The 20,427-nt window shown below is 31.4% G+C and overlaps 1 protein-coding gene across 2 annotated transcripts; it reads left to right on the top strand.

Moving 5' to 3' along the window:
* The first annotated feature begins 514 nt into the window (after positions 1–514).
* On the top strand, positions 515–17,725 carry LOC140443290 (uncharacterized). Of its 2 annotated transcripts, XM_072534451.1 has the most exons (3): positions 515–818; positions 4,491–5,283; positions 14,745–17,725. In XM_072534451.1, the coding sequence occupies exons 1-3, from the start codon at positions 575–577 to the stop codon at positions 15,226–15,228; spliced, it is 1,521 nt and encodes a 506-aa protein (XP_072390552.1). In that variant the 5' UTR covers positions 515–574; the 3' UTR covers positions 15,229–17,725. The 2 variants fall into 2 exon arrangements, with proteins under 2 accessions (XP_072390552.1, XP_072390551.1); XM_072534450.1 differs by lacking the exons at positions 4,491–5,283; positions 14,745–17,725 and adding an exon at positions 10,522–12,273.
* Positions 17,726–20,427: the final 2,702 nt, after the last annotated feature.

Here is a 20,427-nt window from a genome sequence, read left to right as displayed (position 1 = left end):
TCAACACTAAACTTGATATACCCTGTCCACGATTCCTTCCTAAGAGCCACCTGCAAGCCCAAATACGTTTGATCTTTTTCTTCTTACTGCTGTACGCTGTAAGCAGTTGTTGCCGGCGTATTATTATTAAAAGTAGGGAAGCCAATGCAATCAAAGATTTATTTTCCACTATAATAGTTTAAAAATTTAATAGTTGATACCTATACTGTGTCTAATATCGCTATGACCATAAACAAAAAGAAAAATCAATAAAACCTCACTCATTGTCACTCATATCATAAGTCATAACTTATCATGCAGTGTAAACACGATTTTTTAAAACATCATAGAAACGAGGAATCATAACAAAAATCATATGATATATGATATTGTCATATGATAAAATCATGTAGTGTAAAGTCTACTTTATGCGTTATCTCTTTATATTTGAAGCATACAGCATATACATTATAAAAACATGACAACACTGCTAAACCGAAATTATTTATTCCATGTTTGACACTTGCGACTATATTCAGCTTGTACTTTCGCTGCTTTTGGTAAACAGGTAAACTCAAAACTCAATAAATTATTAATGTTTAATAAAATGGAAGTAAAACAAGAAGTTTGTGAAGAGATATGTAAAATAGAAATAGATAGTGATGTGAATGATGCCCTTATGGATAGTATTAAAATTGAAATCAAGGAGGAACCCAAAAGAGAAACTACACATGATACATTTGATTATTTAGACTTAAAGAAAATTCCCACAAAGAGTGAAATAGGACAAGATGAACGTGAACTTAAGTCATTGGAAGAAAGAACAACAAATGAAGAAGGTAAGTAAACCACAAGGGTACTAGCAAAGAATATAGAGGCATATGTATTAAAATACAGTATCCCTCATTTTTAGAGCATTATAAAGTGATACCATACATAACAAATATTGGGCAAAACTCATTTTAGGGCACTCTACATAACCAAATATTTCAGATTTCAGCTTATTTTTACCGTCCCCTTTTCCCTTGGCATTACCTTATTGGAAAGCACATTTGAGAAGGCATGTGAAGAAAAACTTTCGAGTGTAATTTATTGTAAGCAGTTTTAAGATCCAAAGTTTTCTTAGAGTTTTTGAGAATTTTAAATTTATTTATGTGTTAGTGTTATTTTTGCAGATTATTTTAAAATTTATTGTGAAATTTGAAAATTTGAAACAATATTGAAGACTGTATTAATCTTAAAAAAGATCTATCCATCTTATCAGATTCATCACTAGCTATGTCTTTAAATATTAATAAATGCAAATATATCACTTTTACAAGAGAAAAGAATCCTATTATAATTGACATTCTATTAATGATAGTTTGTCTAGTATTACTGAGGTGACTGACTTCGGTATTATTTTAGAATTTAGATGGTAAAATGTCACTTGTTCATTACATAAAAACAGGAGTACCTAAAGTAATGTGTAAATTTTGTTTTATTTTACCTAATTGTAGCGGACATCTCTGACTCCACAGAGAATAAATCCCTAATTATGCTGCTCCTGTATGGTTACCATCATAACAAACACTTATTCAAAATCTTGAAGCCGTTTGTTACACCTTAGCAACCCAATGGTTAGATCAGGACATAGTAACATCATAAATGAAATCAAAGAGAAACTAAATGGATCATGATTTCTGACCATAACATAAAATCGCATCCTAAACAAAAATCTTAATGTGTGGACAATGTGATAAATCATTTCTTGAATCACTACCTGGGATTGACTGTTTTTTTTTTTCTGAAGAATTATATTTGTTCGCTATAAAAACGTGGCATCAAACTTTATGTCGAATTTTCAGAATTTTTACGTGACAAAGTGTTGGGAAAACTAAATATCACATTTATTTGAAAAATAATAAATTTATTTAAACGATAAATGTATTTCATTATATTAAAAGCTACATACCAAAACCTGTGAATTATTCAAATTCCAGAGAAATCATAAAGTGGGCATTGATCTATTTGAAGTATGACTAATACAATAAGTTTTTTACAATAATTTTGTTGCAATTTTTAGTGATAATGTTGCATATTGATACCCAAAAAATTTTGTAAATTTTGATTTGTTTACCCATTCACAAAAAGCATACCACAATAAAATAGTTTTAGAATATAAATGCCTTATATTCCTTTGGAAGCGCAAATTCGTAGCTACAAAGCTGTCATTGATAGAGATTAAATTATGGTTAATTATATCCATATCATTTTTTCTAAAATCTTGTTGAAACTTAGTGATTTTTATAAATATAGAATATGTTATTTAATTTACTAACCTATATTTTCATAAGGAACTATATTTTGTGTAACTTTTAAAATTTATAGCCCCTAGTAATCTATAAACTAGGTATATAAAATTGTTGTCATTGCTTGTCATTTCATAGTAATCACTGTGATAGATGTTCTGGCCATTGGAGGGGTCTATTTTTTTTGGTAGTGATCATATCTTATACTTCAGCTGTTTGTACTTATTGTATTGCTCAAAGTTATTCCAAATTCGATTACCATTTATTGGGCCCAGTTTTTTTTCTGAGAACTTTTTGAGTTATCACTATTTCGACCAGGCAATGACATATTAAATTGAATGAAACAAAATCTGTTTATGTCAATTTTACTAACAAAACAAAGCAACATATTTCAGACGGTATAAATACGAATCAAATACCTTATGCAAACATGGCATGTTGGAAAGCGCATATTAAGAGAAAAAAAAAGGAAGAATTAAGAAGTAAATTCAAAAAGATATATAGTGGTTAATGGGAAAAAATTCCGCTCTGTCTACTTACAACAAATTGGTATTGCATAAGCAAGTCCATAAACCAATATGGACATTTGGGATACATGTATGGGGCTTTGCAAAAGAAAGTAACATCCAAATTATATAACTTTATCAGAATGAAGTATTAAGAAACATCATAAGTGCTCCCTGGTACTTTAGAAACTTGGTCTTTATCAAGACATCCAGATGGTTAGAGGTAGCCAAACAATAAGTAAATTTGCCAAGAGCCACGAACAGCAGCTCTCTGGCCATGCCAAAGTCGATATCATCAAACTCCTAGACAACGCTAATTGATAAGAAGACTTACTAGAACAAATGCATTCGAGAGTGTGATAAGTAGAAAAGCAGAAGTAGAACTAATTTGTTTATTTATTGAAGTAATCATGAGATAGCAATAACCATAAGAATCCTGGTGAATGTTTGCTGATAAAATGTGTCTTGGGACAAAAGTTAATATACATTTAATCAATAGCCAAAAACTTCTCTCTAAAGAAAAGCAGGACATTTGAACATTTTTATTTGAAGTGTTTGATTTTTTGGTTGAAAGCTACACTTGAATCATCAATGTAAAGCGTCCAGTAAAGCATAATATTTTAAATAAAATGGCTTGTATACTACTTGTATTAATAAATTAAACACCTTTCCTAGTTTAAAATCGACAAGGAAACTAAGTTCCTGTAGCTGGCTGTATACCATGTATCACAAAAAATTTGTTAAAATCCTTTATAAAAGGTATATAATTAAAAAACCCAATGGGGCTATGTCATGAAGACAAAACATTTTCGGAATCCTATTCCATCATCAGTGTCTAGGTGTACATGTTTTGAGCCACTAAATATCTGGGTAAAAACCTGTTAAAAGTTCTAGGTTACAATTTAGTTTACATTATTCGATCTTATATATTAGGATGTTAAAGTTACCAGTGGATTTGATAAGATGGCAACATACGACTACATGAAGTTGCTGGTCCTGAGACAAAGTGTCTACGAGGACTTGATGATAGCAACTTTTTTTTAATTATATACCTTTTATAAAGGAATTTAACAAATTTTTTCCTAGTTTAAGTTCAAATGAGGAAATACTAACAATAGATACTACCTAAATAATGACACATTTGTAATGAACAGTTTAAATGTTTCACAAAAAAAATATTTATAAAATAAATTTTATCCCAAACAAAACAGTAATTTTTTGTAGGTATAATTTATAACATAGAGTACTATAAAAATATGTATAAAATAGCATACCCTACAAACCCTTCACATCCATAATTTCTGTGATAATAGAATAAACTTTCTCAATTATGAAGTATAGAGCAAAAAGTTTTCAACAAGCAATTAGTTACGAATACACGGGAAAGTGGATAAATATGGGAAAAAATTGTCCAGATACCAATTTTTTTTATGTCTACCTTGTGTAGCTAACATTATAGTGCAGTAGGTACTTAATGGAAAAACAAAATTCGGAGTATTGAAACTTTTTATTAGTCTGTGTTTTATTATAGTTTAGTTGAACCTTTCTATCGTCATTATTTTCTTTTCAATCAATATTTTGGAAATCATAAAATTTAAATTGTGCCAAATTTAGCATATTTCAGTCAATTGATTCTGAATTTTTAAAATTGTCTATTCTGTTGCACTACATTTTTTCTTAAACTAAAAAATATACATTTTAGCTTTTATTTTAGGCCTTTTTGAGGAGGACAACACATCAAAAACTATGAAAAGAATACCTGCAGGATCATGTAATACAAAACACATAGACCAACCTCTTAAAGAAAAAGCATTGAAATGTGAAATTTGTTTTAAACAACTTGCCCATATAAGTTCATTAAACGTGCACATGAGAGTTCACACTGGAGAAAAACCTTACAAGTGTGAAATTTGTTTTCAACAGTTTTCTCAAAAATGTGCTTTATATCAACATAATAAAGTTCACACTGGAGAAAAACCTTATAAGTGTGAAATTTGTTTTAGACTGTTTTCTCGGGCAGATCATTTGAAAGAACATCAAACGACGCACACTGGAGAAAAACCTTACCAGTGTAAACTTTGCTCCAAGCAGTTTTCGCAGAAAAGTTCTTTCTATCAGCATAAGAAAGTTCACACTGGAGAAAAACGTCACAAGTGCGAAATTTGTTTTAAACAATTTTCTCAAAAATGTTCTTTACATGAACATAAGAAAGTTCACACTGGAGAAAAATCTCACAAGTGTGAAATTTGTTTTCAACAGTTTTCTCAAAAATGTTCTTTATATCAACATAAGAAAGTTCACACTGGAGAAAAACCTTATAAGTGTGAAATTTGTTTTAGACTGTTTTCTCGGGCAGACAATTTGAAAGAACATAAAACGACGCACACTGGAGAAAAACCTTACCAGTGTGAACTTTGCTCTAAGCAGTTTTCGCATAAAAGAAATTTACATCGACATACGAAAGTTCATACGGGAGAAAAACCTTACCAGTGTGACCTTTGCTCTAAGCAGTTTATGTATAAAAGTTCTTTATGTCGACATACGAAAGTTCATACTGGAGAAAAACCTTAAAAGTGCGAAATTTGTTTTAATCAGTTTACTCGTAAAAGATCTTTAAATTAACATATAAAAGTTTACACTAGAGAAGGACTTTACAAATGTTATATTTGTTTTAAACAGTTTAATAGACCAACTAATTTGAAACAACATGTGAAATCGCATCCTAAACAAAAATCTTAATGGGTGGACAATGTGATAAATCATTTCTTGAATCACTACCTGCGAGTGACTGTTTTTTTTTCTGAAAAATTATATTTATTCGTTATGAAAAAGTGGTATCAAACTTTGGGCCGGATTTTCAGAATTTCTATGTGACAAAGTGATGGGAAAACTAAATAAAACATTTATTAGAAAAACAATAAATTCATTTAAACGATAAATGTATTTCATTATATTAAAAATTACGTACCAAAACCTGTGAATTATTAAAATTCCCGAGAAATCACAAAGTGTGCATCTATTTGAAGTATGACTCATACAATAAGTTTTTTACAATAATTTTATTACAATTAGTGATTTTTATAAATATAGAATATGTTATTTAATTTACTAAGGTATATTTTCATAAGGAAGTATATTTTGTGTAACTTTTACAATTTATAGCCCCTAGTAATCTGTAAAGGTATATAAAATCGTTGTCATTGGTTGTCATTTCATAATAATCGTTGTGCTAGATGTTCTGGCCATTGGTGGGGTCTATTTTTTTGGTAATGATCAGTGATCATATCTTTTACTTCAGCTGTTTGTACGTATTGTATTGCTCAAAGTAATGCCAAATTCAATTCGCCTTTATTGGACCCAGTTTTTTTTTGAGAACTTTTCGCTCTACCATTATTATTCTTTTTTTATTTGTGTTAATAAGCAATAAAGTTTTATACACATACATTAGACCTTGAATTTTGCATACATGAATAGAGGAGGGGGTTTAGCCGTTTCACTACCGCGCGGGCCAGTGCGTATTGGTAACAGATGGACACAGCGAATAATACAGTGGAGGCCGAGACAAGAAGCACATCGAAGTAGAGGTCGTCCACCAACAAGATGGTCTGATGACATAAAACGGATCGACAAAAATTGGATGCAAACAGCACAAAACAGAAATACATGGAAAAGACTGAGGGAGACCTATATCCAGCCGTGGATAGATCCGGGTTAAATGGTGATTAGACCTTGAAGTGTTAATGTACTATACATCAAATTTGGTTTTACTGGTAGATAGCAGCTTCAAAGATTTTTGATTAGTCTATAATCACTTCTAGAATTTATTGTTAGCATGCCTAATGGACGTTATTAAAAAATATAAGTATAAGTAGGTGTATGTTACTATGATAATTTCAATCAGCGTTTTTAGTCTTTTTTTGTAATTCACTTTTGGTGCTTTTTTATGAAGATTTAATCTTCTATGTTTCTTCTTCATTCTGTGTCATGGTTATCCAAGGTATTTGAATCATTTTTCGCTACTCCACATCTCTAGTCTTCTCGTATTTGATTAGTCTAACTGTAAGTCAGGAAACAAACATATGTGTGAAATAATGTTAGTAGTTTGAAAGTTCATAACACACAAGAAACAAAAATCCATTAGATAACGGCCTTGCCTCTGTCGTTCATGTCTTTCAATTGGTGCATTTGGAGTCGTTCTATCATGCTGAATGTTGTTGAAATATAAATGCCCTCATTTAGTAGTCACTAACATATCAAAAAAGAAAACACCATGAAAAAAAGTAATGGGAAAATCCCAGTAGTTGGCTGTATACCATCGTTTAAAAAACTTATACAGAAGTAAAACACTTCACATTTGTATTTAGGTATAAAACATATACTTAATTAAAACTTTTTAAAAAGTGTCGTCAAAATTGATACAGGAGCATAACGTGACGTTTCGATCTAGATCAGATCATCTTCAGTGCCTTCTTTTGTAATTGAAGCTAACACTAAAATTGTAGCTGTGACATCAACAACAACACCATGGTTTAGAGATGAAGTGAAGAAAAGAAGTAAGCCTTTTCACAATACAGAACACAACAGGCATACAACCACTATAAACTAATCAGAAATGAAACGAATACTTTAGTTAGACAAATAAAAAGGAAATACTGGCAGAGCTTCTCAAAACAGATGGAACACGACTTCTACGGAACACAAAAAGAAAAATGGAGAATGATCAGAGGACAAAGAAAAGAGAGAACGAACGAATGAAAAACGAAACACATTCAGAAGGAAACATAGGTAGACTACTTTCGATCCCTATTTGCTAAAGGTGACGATAATGAACCACCAACACCAGAGGTTACGACAAACGAAGAAATAAATATTGAGGAGGAAGAGGTCAAGGAAGCATTAAGGAAATTAAAAAATAGAAAATCGCCAGGAGAGGACAGAATACCGAACGATCTCCTAAAGTACGGAGGACCAGATCTGACCAAACAACTATTAAAACTAATCCAAAAAATAACGGAACAATACAATTCCTCAAGAATGGAGATCAAGCATCCTAATACCTCTCTTCAAAAAGGGAGACAAATCGAACCCGGAAAATTATAGAGGAATTAATTTATTAAACACAACATAAAAATTAACAACCAAAGTGATAAAAAATAAACTGAATTAAAGTATAACACTATCAGAAGAATAACAAGGTTTTAGGTCAGGAAGATCATGCACCTACGCTATATTTATAATGAGCAGAGTGAGAGTAAAATAATCAAAACGATCGAAAATATCTACTAAAACAACACAACAAAAATAAAAGAAGAAGAAGAACTAACCGACCATATTGAAGCTGCCAATGGGATAAGACAGGGAGATTCCGTGAGTCCTCTATTGTTCAACCTGATTATGGATGAAATAATAAAAAAGTAAGAACTAAAAAAGGATACCAAATGGGAGAAAAACAACATAAAATAATCTGCTATGCAGACGACGCAATACTACTCTCTGAATGTGAAGACGATTTACAACGTATGCTGCACCCATTTAAAACCGTCAGAAAATTTAACATTTTAATTTCCCCAAAAAAGACAAAAGCCATGGTTACAACCACAAACATGGAGTTTAAATATCTAGGCATCACATTATTTAGCTACGGAAAGCTCTAAACTGAAGTGAAAGATCATGTGAATAAAGCAAACAGCCGCAGGCTACCTGAATGAAACAATATGGAGAAATAAAAATATCGGAAAAGGAATGAAAGGCAGAATTTACAAAATAGTCATCAGCCTAATAATGACATACTCGGCAGGAACACGACCTGACACAGAGAGGACAAAAAAGGATGCTAGAACCAGCGGAGATGAAAACACTTAGAAAAATTAATGGTAAGACACTATGGGACAGAGCTTGAAATATAGATATACGACGTAGATGCAAGGTGGAGAACATCAAGAAATGGGTAAGAAATAGAAGAGTAGAATGGAACGATCATATAAGCCGAATGACAACAGAGTAGTAAAGACGGCAAGAGACGGTTCCCCAATAGGAAGACGATCAGTAGGAAGACTACGAAAACGATGGAACGACAACTTACTGGAGGCACATTGAAAAACAGAGTCTTCTCTACATAAAAAGAAGAAGAAGATGGACATACGAAAGTTCACACTGGAAAAGAACTTTACAGATATAAAAGTTGTTTTAATAAGTGTGCTAAGCAAAATAGAAACACCGCAAGTAATTCGTTTAGAAGTTTCTCTTAAAAATGAATTTAAATAAGTACAGATATGCAAGTTTATCCTGGGGAGCTGGAGAGACCTTAAATTTGCTCTCTCATATCTTACATTACATGGTTTGAAAGAAACAATTGCCGATTTATTCTGAAAAAGAACTATTATTCCAGAACAACAGTTAAAAGAAATGTTATTCCTGATTTTATTAAAAAATGTTTATATTATTTAGCGTATTTTTTTTTTCACTCGAAGTTATCCCTGATTTCTATAGTAAACCTGTAAAAATATTGAGTAAGGGAACCCTAGTAATTGTTGAAATAAATAATAACTATGCCAATGTCCAATGAGAAACAATTGCATATAATTGAAAATTTATATTTTTAATAACACCTAACATTTAAAAATTAAAAAAAAAAATCTTTTCTTTAAATTTTTTCTTTAAAATTTTTTTTTAATGATTTAAGTAATTTTTAAAATTTGTTAAATATAAATAATTTATTCATCTTCTACATTTTCATTATTATCTTGTTCTTATGTTTAATTACTTAATTTTGATTATATTTCGTTATAATTGATTTAAAAAAACGGGATGGGCCACTCTTGGACTGACCGAGGAGGGGAAGCATAGCTTTCTTATCGTCTACGCGCGGAGCCATGGTTTTTAATTTATTGTATTGTAATCAATTCGATTTGATTTTATTAAGTTTTATTTTATACAAATATTTTAAAATGGATCCAGTCGTTCTCGAGTTGTTAATAAAAAAGTTATAACAAAATAAAATGACGTTTATTAAACGTCATAAGTGTATATGTATGTATATTACTGTATACCCCAAGTTTAGTGCTCGGGTCTCACGGGCTCGTGCAAAAACATCATACCGAGCGGTAAGAAGTATTCACTTCAAAATTGCAAATGTATAGCAAGTCGTTCTGTTACACAAATAGCTTTTCTGAATTTGATATTTTGTTTTGATAAAAGACGACCGATTTTACCAGCGAGTTTTTCGAAATGAACAGATTTCATTTTTAAAAATTCAAAAACTAAGTCGGATTCTCAGCTCAGATATTAATTGGGTGTGGGCAACGTTATTTTCTGGCTATTATTGGCACTAGGTACGTCTAGAAATCCGCTGTCGGACACACACGGAAGCAGCGACTTTGCGTTTCGCCGCCTTCATCATAGCAAGATAAAATGAAATAAGCGCGAAATGAAAAGATATTTGAACTAGAACACAAGTGGACACAAAAATCAATGTATACATTTATTTGAATTTGTAGAAGTAAATGTACTATATGTGCTGTCATACACTTATCTATAACAAATTTCCTATTATTTCTATCAATATGTTTACAGCCAAAGATTTTCTATCTGTTACTCGAAATAATATATTTTTGGAGAAGTGTCAGGTGCAAAACTTGTCGTAAGAGGACCCTGAGAATTATTGTTAAAATAAATATTGAACATGCAATGTTAAATGAAGGATAGATTGCTTATAGTTGAAAATTTTATTTTGGTTTTTATTTTAGGTTTTCCACGAGAGGAGAACACACGGGAAATTATGAAAATAATACCTGTAATAAGTCAACTAGCTGAAGAACAAAGGATAAAAGGAGAAATGTGTAAAAGTTCTTTAACTGAAAAAACGAAAGGTCGCACTGGAGAAAAACCTTACACGTGCGAAATTTGTTATAAACAATTTGGAGTAGCATTTTATTTAAAACAACATATAAGAACGCATACTGGGGAAAAACCTTACAAGTGCGAAATTTGTTTTAAACAGTTTCCTCGAAAAGATTCTTTATCTCAACATGTAAAAATTCATACTGGAAAAAAATCTCACAAGTGCGAAATTTGTTCTAAGGGGTTTACCTACAAGTGTTCTTTAAATGAACATATAAAAGTTCATACTGGCGAAAAACCTCACAAGTGCGAAATTTGTTTTAAACAATTTGCTCGTAAATTTTCTTTAAATGAACATGTAAGAGTTCATACTGGAGAAAAACCTCACAAGTGCGAAATTTGTTTCAAGCAGTTTACTCAGAAAAGTGCTTTAAATGAACATATGAAAGTTCATACTGGAGAAAAACCTCACAAGTGCGAAATTTGTTTTAAGCAGTTTAGTCAGAAAGTTAATTTATATCAACATACCAAAGTTCATGTTGAAGGAAAACCTCACAAATGCCAAATTTGTTTTAAGCAGTTTACTCATAAGGGTTCTTTATATCAACATTCGAAACTTCATACTGGAGAAAAACCTCACAAGTGTGAAATTTGTTTTAAGGGGTTTACTCAGAAAGGTAATTTATATCAACATACGAAAGTTCATACTGGAGAAAAACCTTACAAGTGTGAAATTTGTTATAAACAGTTTGGAGTAGCACAGAATTTGAAACAACATATACGAAGGCATACTGAAAAAAAAACACGAAAAGAGAACACACGGGAAGTTATAAAAAGAAGCTGTAATAAGTCAACTAGCTGAAGAACAAAGGATAAAAGGGAAATGTGTTTTCAGCAGTTTACTCGTAAAATTTCTTTAACTGAAAATACGAAAGTTCATACTGGAGAAAAACCTTACATGTGCAAACTTTGTTATAAACAATTTGGAGTAGCATATTATTTAAAACAACATATAAAGAATTTTTTGTCGGTGGGTCATGGGTCTTGATGATGGTAATTTTGATATTTGCAAATATTTGTTTCTTTGTAGATTAATTGCAGTTAATTATTAGAAATTTTTTTAGCAATTACCCTTTGATAGATTAGGGGATAGATTTGGCAATCGTCAAATCAGCAGTTGCCAGATTACAACAGATGTTTGCAATTAATCTTGAAAGAGACAAATATTTACTCGTTATTACTTCATATAAATTAAAAATTACAGAATTCATAAAATAGTATAATCAAAATGTACTTTTTAAAAGCTTTATCTCTTTATACTTGAAGCATACAAATATGCGTTATAAAAACATGCCAAACCGAAATATTTTTGACATTTGCGGCTATATTCAGCTTGTACTTTCGGTAAACTTAACCTTACCGACATAGTTGACATAGACAGTTGAGGCCAAGGCATTTAATGAAATGTTATAAATAAAACCAATATTATTTGTATATACTCTGATGTTTATTAAAATGGAAGTAAAACAAGAAGTTTGTGAAGAGATATGTGAAATAGATAGTGATATGAATGATGTCCTTATGGATAGTATTAAAATTGAAATTAAGGAGGAACCCAAAAGAGAAACTACACATGATACATTTGATTATTTAGACTTAAAGAAAATTTCCACAAAGAGTGAAATAGAACAAGATGAACGTCAACTTAAGTCATTGGAAGAAAGAACAACAAATGAAGAAGGTAAGTAAACCACAAGGGTACTAGCAAAGAATATAAATGCATATTATGCATTAAAATACAGAATCCATCATTTTTAGAGCATTATAAAGTGAGTAGGAAACCATACATAACAAATATTTCAAATTTCAGCCTATATTTACCGTCCCCTTTTCCCTTAGTGTTACCTTATTTGAGAGGGCATGTGAAGAAAAAGTGTAATTTATTGTAAGCAATTTTAAGATCCAAAGTTTTCTTAGAGTTTTTGAAAATGAGAGAAATTTGACTTCTCATTCTATTAGTGATAGTTTGTCTAGTATTTCTGAGGTGACTGACTTCAGTGTTATTTTAGATGGTAAAATGTCACTTATTCATTACATAACCATACAAGTATGTAAAGCAATGTGTAAATTTTGTTTTATTTTACCTAATTTTAGGGGATATCTCTGACTCCACTCAGAATAAATCCCTAATTATGCTGCTCCTGCATGGTTACCATCATAACAAACACTTATTCAAAATCTTGAAGCTGTTTGTTACACCTTGGCAATCCAATGGTTAGATCAGGACATAGTAACATCATAAATGAAATTAAAGAGAAACTAAATGGATCATGATTTCTGACCATATTTATGAAATCGCATCCTAAACAAAAATCTTATTGGTGGACAATTTGATAATCATTTCTTGAATCACTACCTGGGATTGACTGTTTTTTTTCTGAAGAATTATATTTATTCGTTATGAAAAAGTGTCGTCAAACTCTGGTCCGAATTTTCAGAATTTTTAGCTGACAAAGTGATGGGAAAACTAAATAAAACTCACATTTATTAGAAAAACAATATTCATTTAAATGATAAATGAATTTCATTATATTAAAAGTTATGTACCAAAACCTGTGAATTATTAAAATTCCTGAGAAATCATAAAGTGGACATTGATCTATTTGTAGTATGACTAATACAATACAATAAGTTTTTTACAATAATTTTGAGTACAGTAAAGGTACTATAAAAATATGTATAAAATAGCCCACCCTACAAACCCTACACATCCATAATTTCTGTGATAATAGAAAAAACTTACTCAATTATGAAATATGGAGCAAAAAATTTTCAACAAGAAATTATTTACAAATACACGGGAATGTGGATATGGGAAAAAATTGTCTACAGTCCATCTAATTTACTTACCGTTGCACGTCATTATCATTGACAGAGATTGAAGTTGACATAGTTGCCACAGTATAAAAAAATCCTGAATCCATTATTATATTATCCTATCTATAACTGTTCAAAATAATGAATCAAAGAAGCTACCATCTCTTTACAACGACTATTTAAATTCTTACGTGACATTTTTGAAATAACACACACTAATTTTGTTCTAAAAAGGACAGATTTTATTAAATAGGTAAAAATATAAAACAAGAGGTATTCACTTTAAAATTCAAAATAATAAAGTACAAAAAGTGTCAACACAGCAACTGTCAAATAAGTGTTACCAATTTATGCCAAAATATCACCAAAGAATATAGACGCTTCTTTGATATCACCTTCGTTCGATTACTGTTACAGTGTGTTCTGAACAAATTTTCTTCATAAAAACGCTTTATAATGCATTTATACAAATTAAATGGAACATATTATTGTATATTTCTTTAAGTTAACATTAATAGAAATCTTTAAATATTATTTCTACGCGTATATAATAAAATATGTCTAGTGGCTATAATGCCAGTGTACTCAGCAAAGTGTTTCTAAAAAATAACACACCTACCGCCTAAATATTTCGTGTTGGTATCATGTGACCTCACGGGCTATGACGCGGATGACGTGTAACGGTAAGTAAATTAGATGAAGTATAGATACCAATTTTCTTTATGTCTACCTTGTGTAGTTAACATTATAGTGCAGTACTTAATGGAAAAACAAAATTCAGAGTGTTGAAACTTTTTACCGTCATACTTTTCTTTTCAATCAATATTTTGGAAATCATAAAATTTAAATTGTGTCAAATTTAGTGTATTTCAGTCAATTGATTCTGAATTTATAAAATTGTCTGTTCTGTTGCACTACATTTGTTCTTAAACTAAAAAATATGTATTCTAGCTTTTATTTTAGGCCTTTTTGAGGAGGAGAACACATCGAAAACTATGAAAACAATACCTGCAGGATCATGTAATAAAAAACACATAGACCAACCTCTTAAAGAAAAAGCATTGAAATGTGAAATTTGTTTTAAACAACTTGCCCATATAAGTTCATTAAACGTACACATGAGAGTTCACACTGGAGAAAAACCTTACAAGTGTGAAATTTGTTTTAAACAGTTTTCTCAAAAATGTTCTTTATATCAACATAAGAAAGTTCACACTGGAGAAAAACCTTATAAGTGTGAAATTTGTTTTAGACTGTTTTCTCGGGCAGATCATTTGAAAGAACATCAAATGACACACACGGGAGAAAAACCTTACCAGTGTGAACTTTGCTCCAAGCAGTTTTCGCAGAAAAGTTCTTTCTATCATCATAAGAAAGTTCACACTGGAGAAAAACCTTACAAGTGCGAAATTTGTTTTAAACAATTTTCTCAAAAATATTCTTTATATGAACATAAGAGAGTTCACACTGGAGAAAAACCTTACCAGTGTGAAATTTGCTCTAAGCAGTTTTCACAGAAAAATTCTTTATATGATCATACAAAAGTTCACACTGGAGAAAAACCTTACCAGTGTGAACTTTGCTCTAATCAGTTTACGCTTAAAAGTTCTTTATATCGACATTCAGTAGTTCACACGGGAGAAAAACATTACCAGTGTGAACTTTGCTCTAAGCAGTATACATATAAAAGTTCTTTATATCGACATACGAAAGTTCACACTGGAGAAAAACCTTAAAAGTGCGAAATTTGTTTTAATCGGTTTATTTGTAAAATATCTTTAAATTAACATATAAAAGTTCACACTGAAGAAGGACTTTACTAAAAAATTTACTCTGCACGCCAGCGAGGTAGATTTGACCGAGAATTTTAACGTGACTGTGCTGCTGTCTCGGTCAATGTGACCGAGACGCCACGTATATTTTCGCAATTATTTTTGGTAAGAAGAGGAATTTTGAAAAATTTTAAACATGAATTATTACAGGCTATATGAAGGTACTTCTGCGCACCGTGGCGTGAGCGTTAATTTTTTCGATCATATAGCAGAAATGGCCTTGCCGTGAACGGAAAGTATTACAAATTACTCTAAGACAGACAACGTGTTAATAGACCAACTAATTTGAACCAACATATGAAATCGCATCCTAAACAAAAATCTTAATGGGCGGACAATGTGACACATCATTTCTTGAATCACTACCTGAGATTCACTGTTTTTTTTTCTGAAGAATTATATTTATTCGTTATGAAAAAGTGGCATCAAACTTTGGGTCGAATTTTCAGAATTTCTAGGTGACAAAGTGATGGGAAAACTAAATAAAACTCACATTTATTAGATAAACAATAAATTCATTTAAACGATAAATGTATTTCATTATATTAAAAGTTACGTACAATTTGTCAAACATAGGAAGAAGTTTGAAAATCTTACAATTGCCACGCCCACCTGATGCGCACTAAATTTATCGGAAATATACCAGTCGGAAGTCAACAATTCAACGTATAAAGTTCGGTCGGTACAGTCTGCGGCAGAGTTTTCTTAAAGAACAGTGAGTCCCAGTGACGTAAAATGAAATTTAAATCGAAAAGTTTTGTCTGGTCAAAGCCGAGAAATTATAGCAAATGTTATGCATTTTATGCAACAAGAAGCAAGGTACAATGTACCTCTAATAGACTTAAAATAAGTGTTGTAAGAGCAACAGGTGTAAGTTTATACGCCATACAAGCCATTTCGAAAGAAATGAAGTGCATCGAAGATGGTACTGCATCAACATTTAGTACTCCAAATAAAAAAAGAAATAAGTCGGCTTTAAAGTGTAAGTTGGATGAGTGCGACAAAGGGGTGCTTCGTCGATTTATTATTAATTTTTGTACTACCGAAAAACAAGTTCCAACTTTACGGCGAGTACATAGAAAATTTGCCACTGAGTACAACTGCAATGGTTCGCGTGAATCATTGAGAAAAGCAATGAGGGATATAGGGTTTCGTTGGAGAAAAACAAAAACTAATACAAAACTTTTAATGGAAAAACCGGAAATCCAACAGTTGAGACGTAACTTTCTTCGAGATATTAAAAAATACCGCGAAGAGAAGCGTCCTATCATATACATGGACGAAACCTACATTCATTCTTCCCATACTCACTCGAAAAGTTGAAGCGACAATTCCAATGAGGGATTATGTGCTCCGATTTTAAAAGGTCAGAGACTGATAATAGTGCATGCAGGTGGTGAAAACGGTTTTGTGAAAAATGCTTATTTGAAATTTAAATCAAACACAAAAACAGGTGACTATCACAGTGAAATGAATTAGGAAAATTATAAAAAATGGCTTCAGGAAATGCTTATTCCCAATCTTCCTTCACGTAGTGTACTGGTTGTTGACAATGCTTCTTATCACAACGTGCAAGTTGAAAAGTGTCCTAATATGAGTTCAACGAAAAATATTTTTTAGTCTCTCTGCGACACTTTTGAAATCTGTAAATATAATACTTTTACTAGTTTAATACTTGCAATCCATTGAATGCAATAAAACAGAACATTTACTTAAAATAATGCCTTGGGGAGTCCAAGGTTCGTAGTTCTAGGTGTAGTCGTTACTTGATTTATTTTTAAATGCATTTTTCTATTTGTGTACAGCTAGTATTTAGTTATAAAGTTCGCTAATTATTGTTTAAGAAATCCAATTGAAATTAATTTAGAGGTTAGTCTTTGTATGTGGGTATATTTTATTTTATAAAAACCCTTAAAAGGGCAACCCATTAAGGGTTTTTATAAAATAAAATATACCCACATACAAAGACTAACCTCTTTTGTTATACGTGGTATACAGCCAGCTGCAGGAATTATTTTCCTTGTGGATTTTGAAATTAATTTGTTCGTTAAAACATCTAGGTTAACATTATCAAATGCCCCTGTTATATCCTCGAAACCTGCCATAGTCATGAGGTTACTATTAATTCCAGTTAAAGTATCTGTTTGTAACTAACATTGTAATTTTCTGGCTTTGAAATCTATCATTAAAACAATAATAGGAGTAGTCAGTCATATTTTCACATTATTTATTAAAATTTATTAGTTATAATTACCTTCTTTTATGTTAACTTGTTTTTATTTTGCAATAAAATTATTTACTCTATTTATAGTTTTATTTCATTATTATTGTTTACTTATTTAGTATAAATACATGTAAAATGTAAATCATAAAGGAAAAAAGCTAATGAATAAAAAATAAATCCACAAGGAATCTAAGTTCCTGTAGTAGTAGATACCAAATTTAAAAAACATTTTATATACCTTTTATAAAGGATTTTTAATAAATTTTTTTTTTTAATAAATGTTTGACGTATTTTTTAAATAATACCTACCTTCCTGTATAACTTGATTACGATTAAAAAGATATTAATAGATTACGTCAAAATTAACAAAATATTTCTTGCTAATGACTCCATACTAGGTACAGTGAAACTTGGATAATTCGAATCTCAAGGGACCGTTAAAAAAATTCGAATTATCCAAAAATTCGAATTATCCAAAAATTCGAATTATCAAAAAATTCGAATTAAAAATATATCCACAAAAAACAAAGATGCCTACAAAAACATCTGCAAACGATAAAAATCAACAATAGTTGACCATTATATCCACAAAAAACAAAGATGCCTACAAAAACATTTGCAAACGATAAAAATCAACAATAGTTGACCATTTTTATCGATTGCAGATGTTTTCGTTACAATTTTTGCCCGAATTTTGTCAACCGAAAAAAATGGGCCAACAAAATTCGGCCAGAATACCAATTAAAGCATTTGCAAGCTATAACAAATGGTCAATTATTGTCGATTTTTATCATTTGCAGGTTTTCTCATTGGTATTTTTGGCCAAATCTTGGCCGAAACAATCGGCAGATAAAAAATTCCCAGTGAGAACGCATCAGTAAAACAATAAAACATTTTGTCTCAAAAAATTTATTGAAAATAAGAATACATATTTGTTACAATTAATGAAAATAGACTAATTTTTTCCAAAGAAATCCGAAATTTTTAGCTGCTTTTTAGAATTTAACTTCTCGGTAATGACAAACGATTCTAAGATGTTCAGTGAACTAAAAATAGAGTGACTTACATCATTTTTACTTTCCAAGTACCGTTTAAGTTGCGTAATATGGTGTGTTGCTTCGGCCGCACTCGGAACATGTATTTCTCCCGCCACTGATGATGCGTCGTCTTCATCACTCTCTTGTTTTTCATCATTGTCCTTAAGCACTTCAGCGATGATCTCTGTATCGGTTATTTCACCACATACTACAACATCTTCATCCACGTTGACAAAATCTTCATAAGAGATGGCAGGATCAGAAATGATGTCCCCCCAGCAGTCAACTGAAAGCAGCTCTTCTGTTAAATTCTCGTCTGTGTTCTCCTCCTTTTTTATAAAACCAGCTCTTTTGAAACAGTGTTTGATCGTTTCAGGTGTTACTTGGTCCCAAGCTTTCTTACACATTCGAGATGCTTGTAGAATGTCTAACTTTATTTTAAGGGTGTCGCAATCTTCCATCAATATGTTTTCAACCAAAAAACGTCTGTAAAAATGTTTAAAATTTTTTATTACACCCTGGTCCATAGGCTGGAGAACTGAAGTCATGTTAGCAGGAAAAAAAATAACTTTTACATTTTCCATCAGTGAGATAGTTGTGTGTGCCGTACAATTGTCAATAAACAAAATAACTTTTCTTTTTTCTTTTATGAACTTTTTGTCTAATTTTTTCAGCCAGTTCTCGAAAAGATCACTAGTCATCCAAGCTCTTGCGCTGCTCACATATTCCACTGGTTTTGACTTGACGTTCTTAAAACAACGCGGATTAGCCGACTTGCCAATCATCAGTAGAGGCAGTCTTTCCGATCCGTCCATGTTTGCACCAATTAGGAGAGTTACTCTTTCTTTACTTAGTTTTCCTCCGTGACATTTTTCGTTTTTAAATGCTAGCGTTTTGTCAGGAGTGCATTTAAAAAAGAGACCCGTCTCGTCAACATTAAAGATATCTCTTTCATCTATACCCTGAATCATCTCTTCCAAATTTTTTTTCCACTGGTTGGCTTCTTGCTGATTAACGGTCCCACTTTCTCCACAAATGGATTTGAAAGAAATTTTGTTGCGTTCTTTAAAGCCGTCGAGCCACCCTGTACTCGCCTTAAAATTATTTTTCCCCATTTCAATAGCAAATTGTTCAGCTTTGCTTCTTATAAGGGGACCACTCACGGGAATCTTCTTATCCCTAGCTTGTTTGAACCATTTTAACACACAACTGTCTAAATTTGGATTTTCTGGCTCCCTTAATCTTTTTCGATCTTTACCGCACTCACTTTCACTGTTGAGAATTTTTTCTTTATTCTTCAAGTAGGTGGATAATGTGTTAGGAGGAATTCCAAAGTCCCTGGCAATCTCAGATTTTTTCTTCGTCCCCTTTTCTACTTCTCTAATTGCCGCTATTTTTTCCGATAACGTTAAAGTTTTGTATGTTTTCGTATTACCATGCGACGACATCTTTACTCAATACGAAGTGACTTGACGTGATTTGCGGTGATTGCAATTGCAACGCCAACTCATCTCAACTGAAGGGGCGTGCCAGATGGGGTAGAACCTCGGTGACAGGTACGGGTACAATGTACAATGGCCTTGAATGCCTTGAAAACAAGTGGCACGTTAGAACAGAAAAGAATACTACCTCTTTTAGCGGAAATTTCCAGCATGAAATTGGCATTTTTAACTTTTTAACTTGTAGAAAAGTTCGAATTATCCAAAATATAATTCGAATTATTCACGACTTTTTAACATTACTTATATAGGAAATGCTAGGGACCAGAATAAAAATTCGAATTAAAGAAGATTTCGAATTAACGAAGTTCGAATTAAGCAGGTTCTACTGTATTTGTATAAT

This window comes from Diabrotica undecimpunctata, chromosome 6, assembly GCF_040954645.1.
Source record: "Diabrotica undecimpunctata isolate CICGRU chromosome 6, icDiaUnde3, whole genome shotgun sequence".
NCBI classification, from domain to species: Eukaryota; Metazoa; Arthropoda; class Insecta; order Coleoptera; family Chrysomelidae; genus Diabrotica; species Diabrotica undecimpunctata.
Note: the sequence above shows the minus strand (reverse complement) of the source record. Positions and strands in the feature narration are given on the sequence as shown.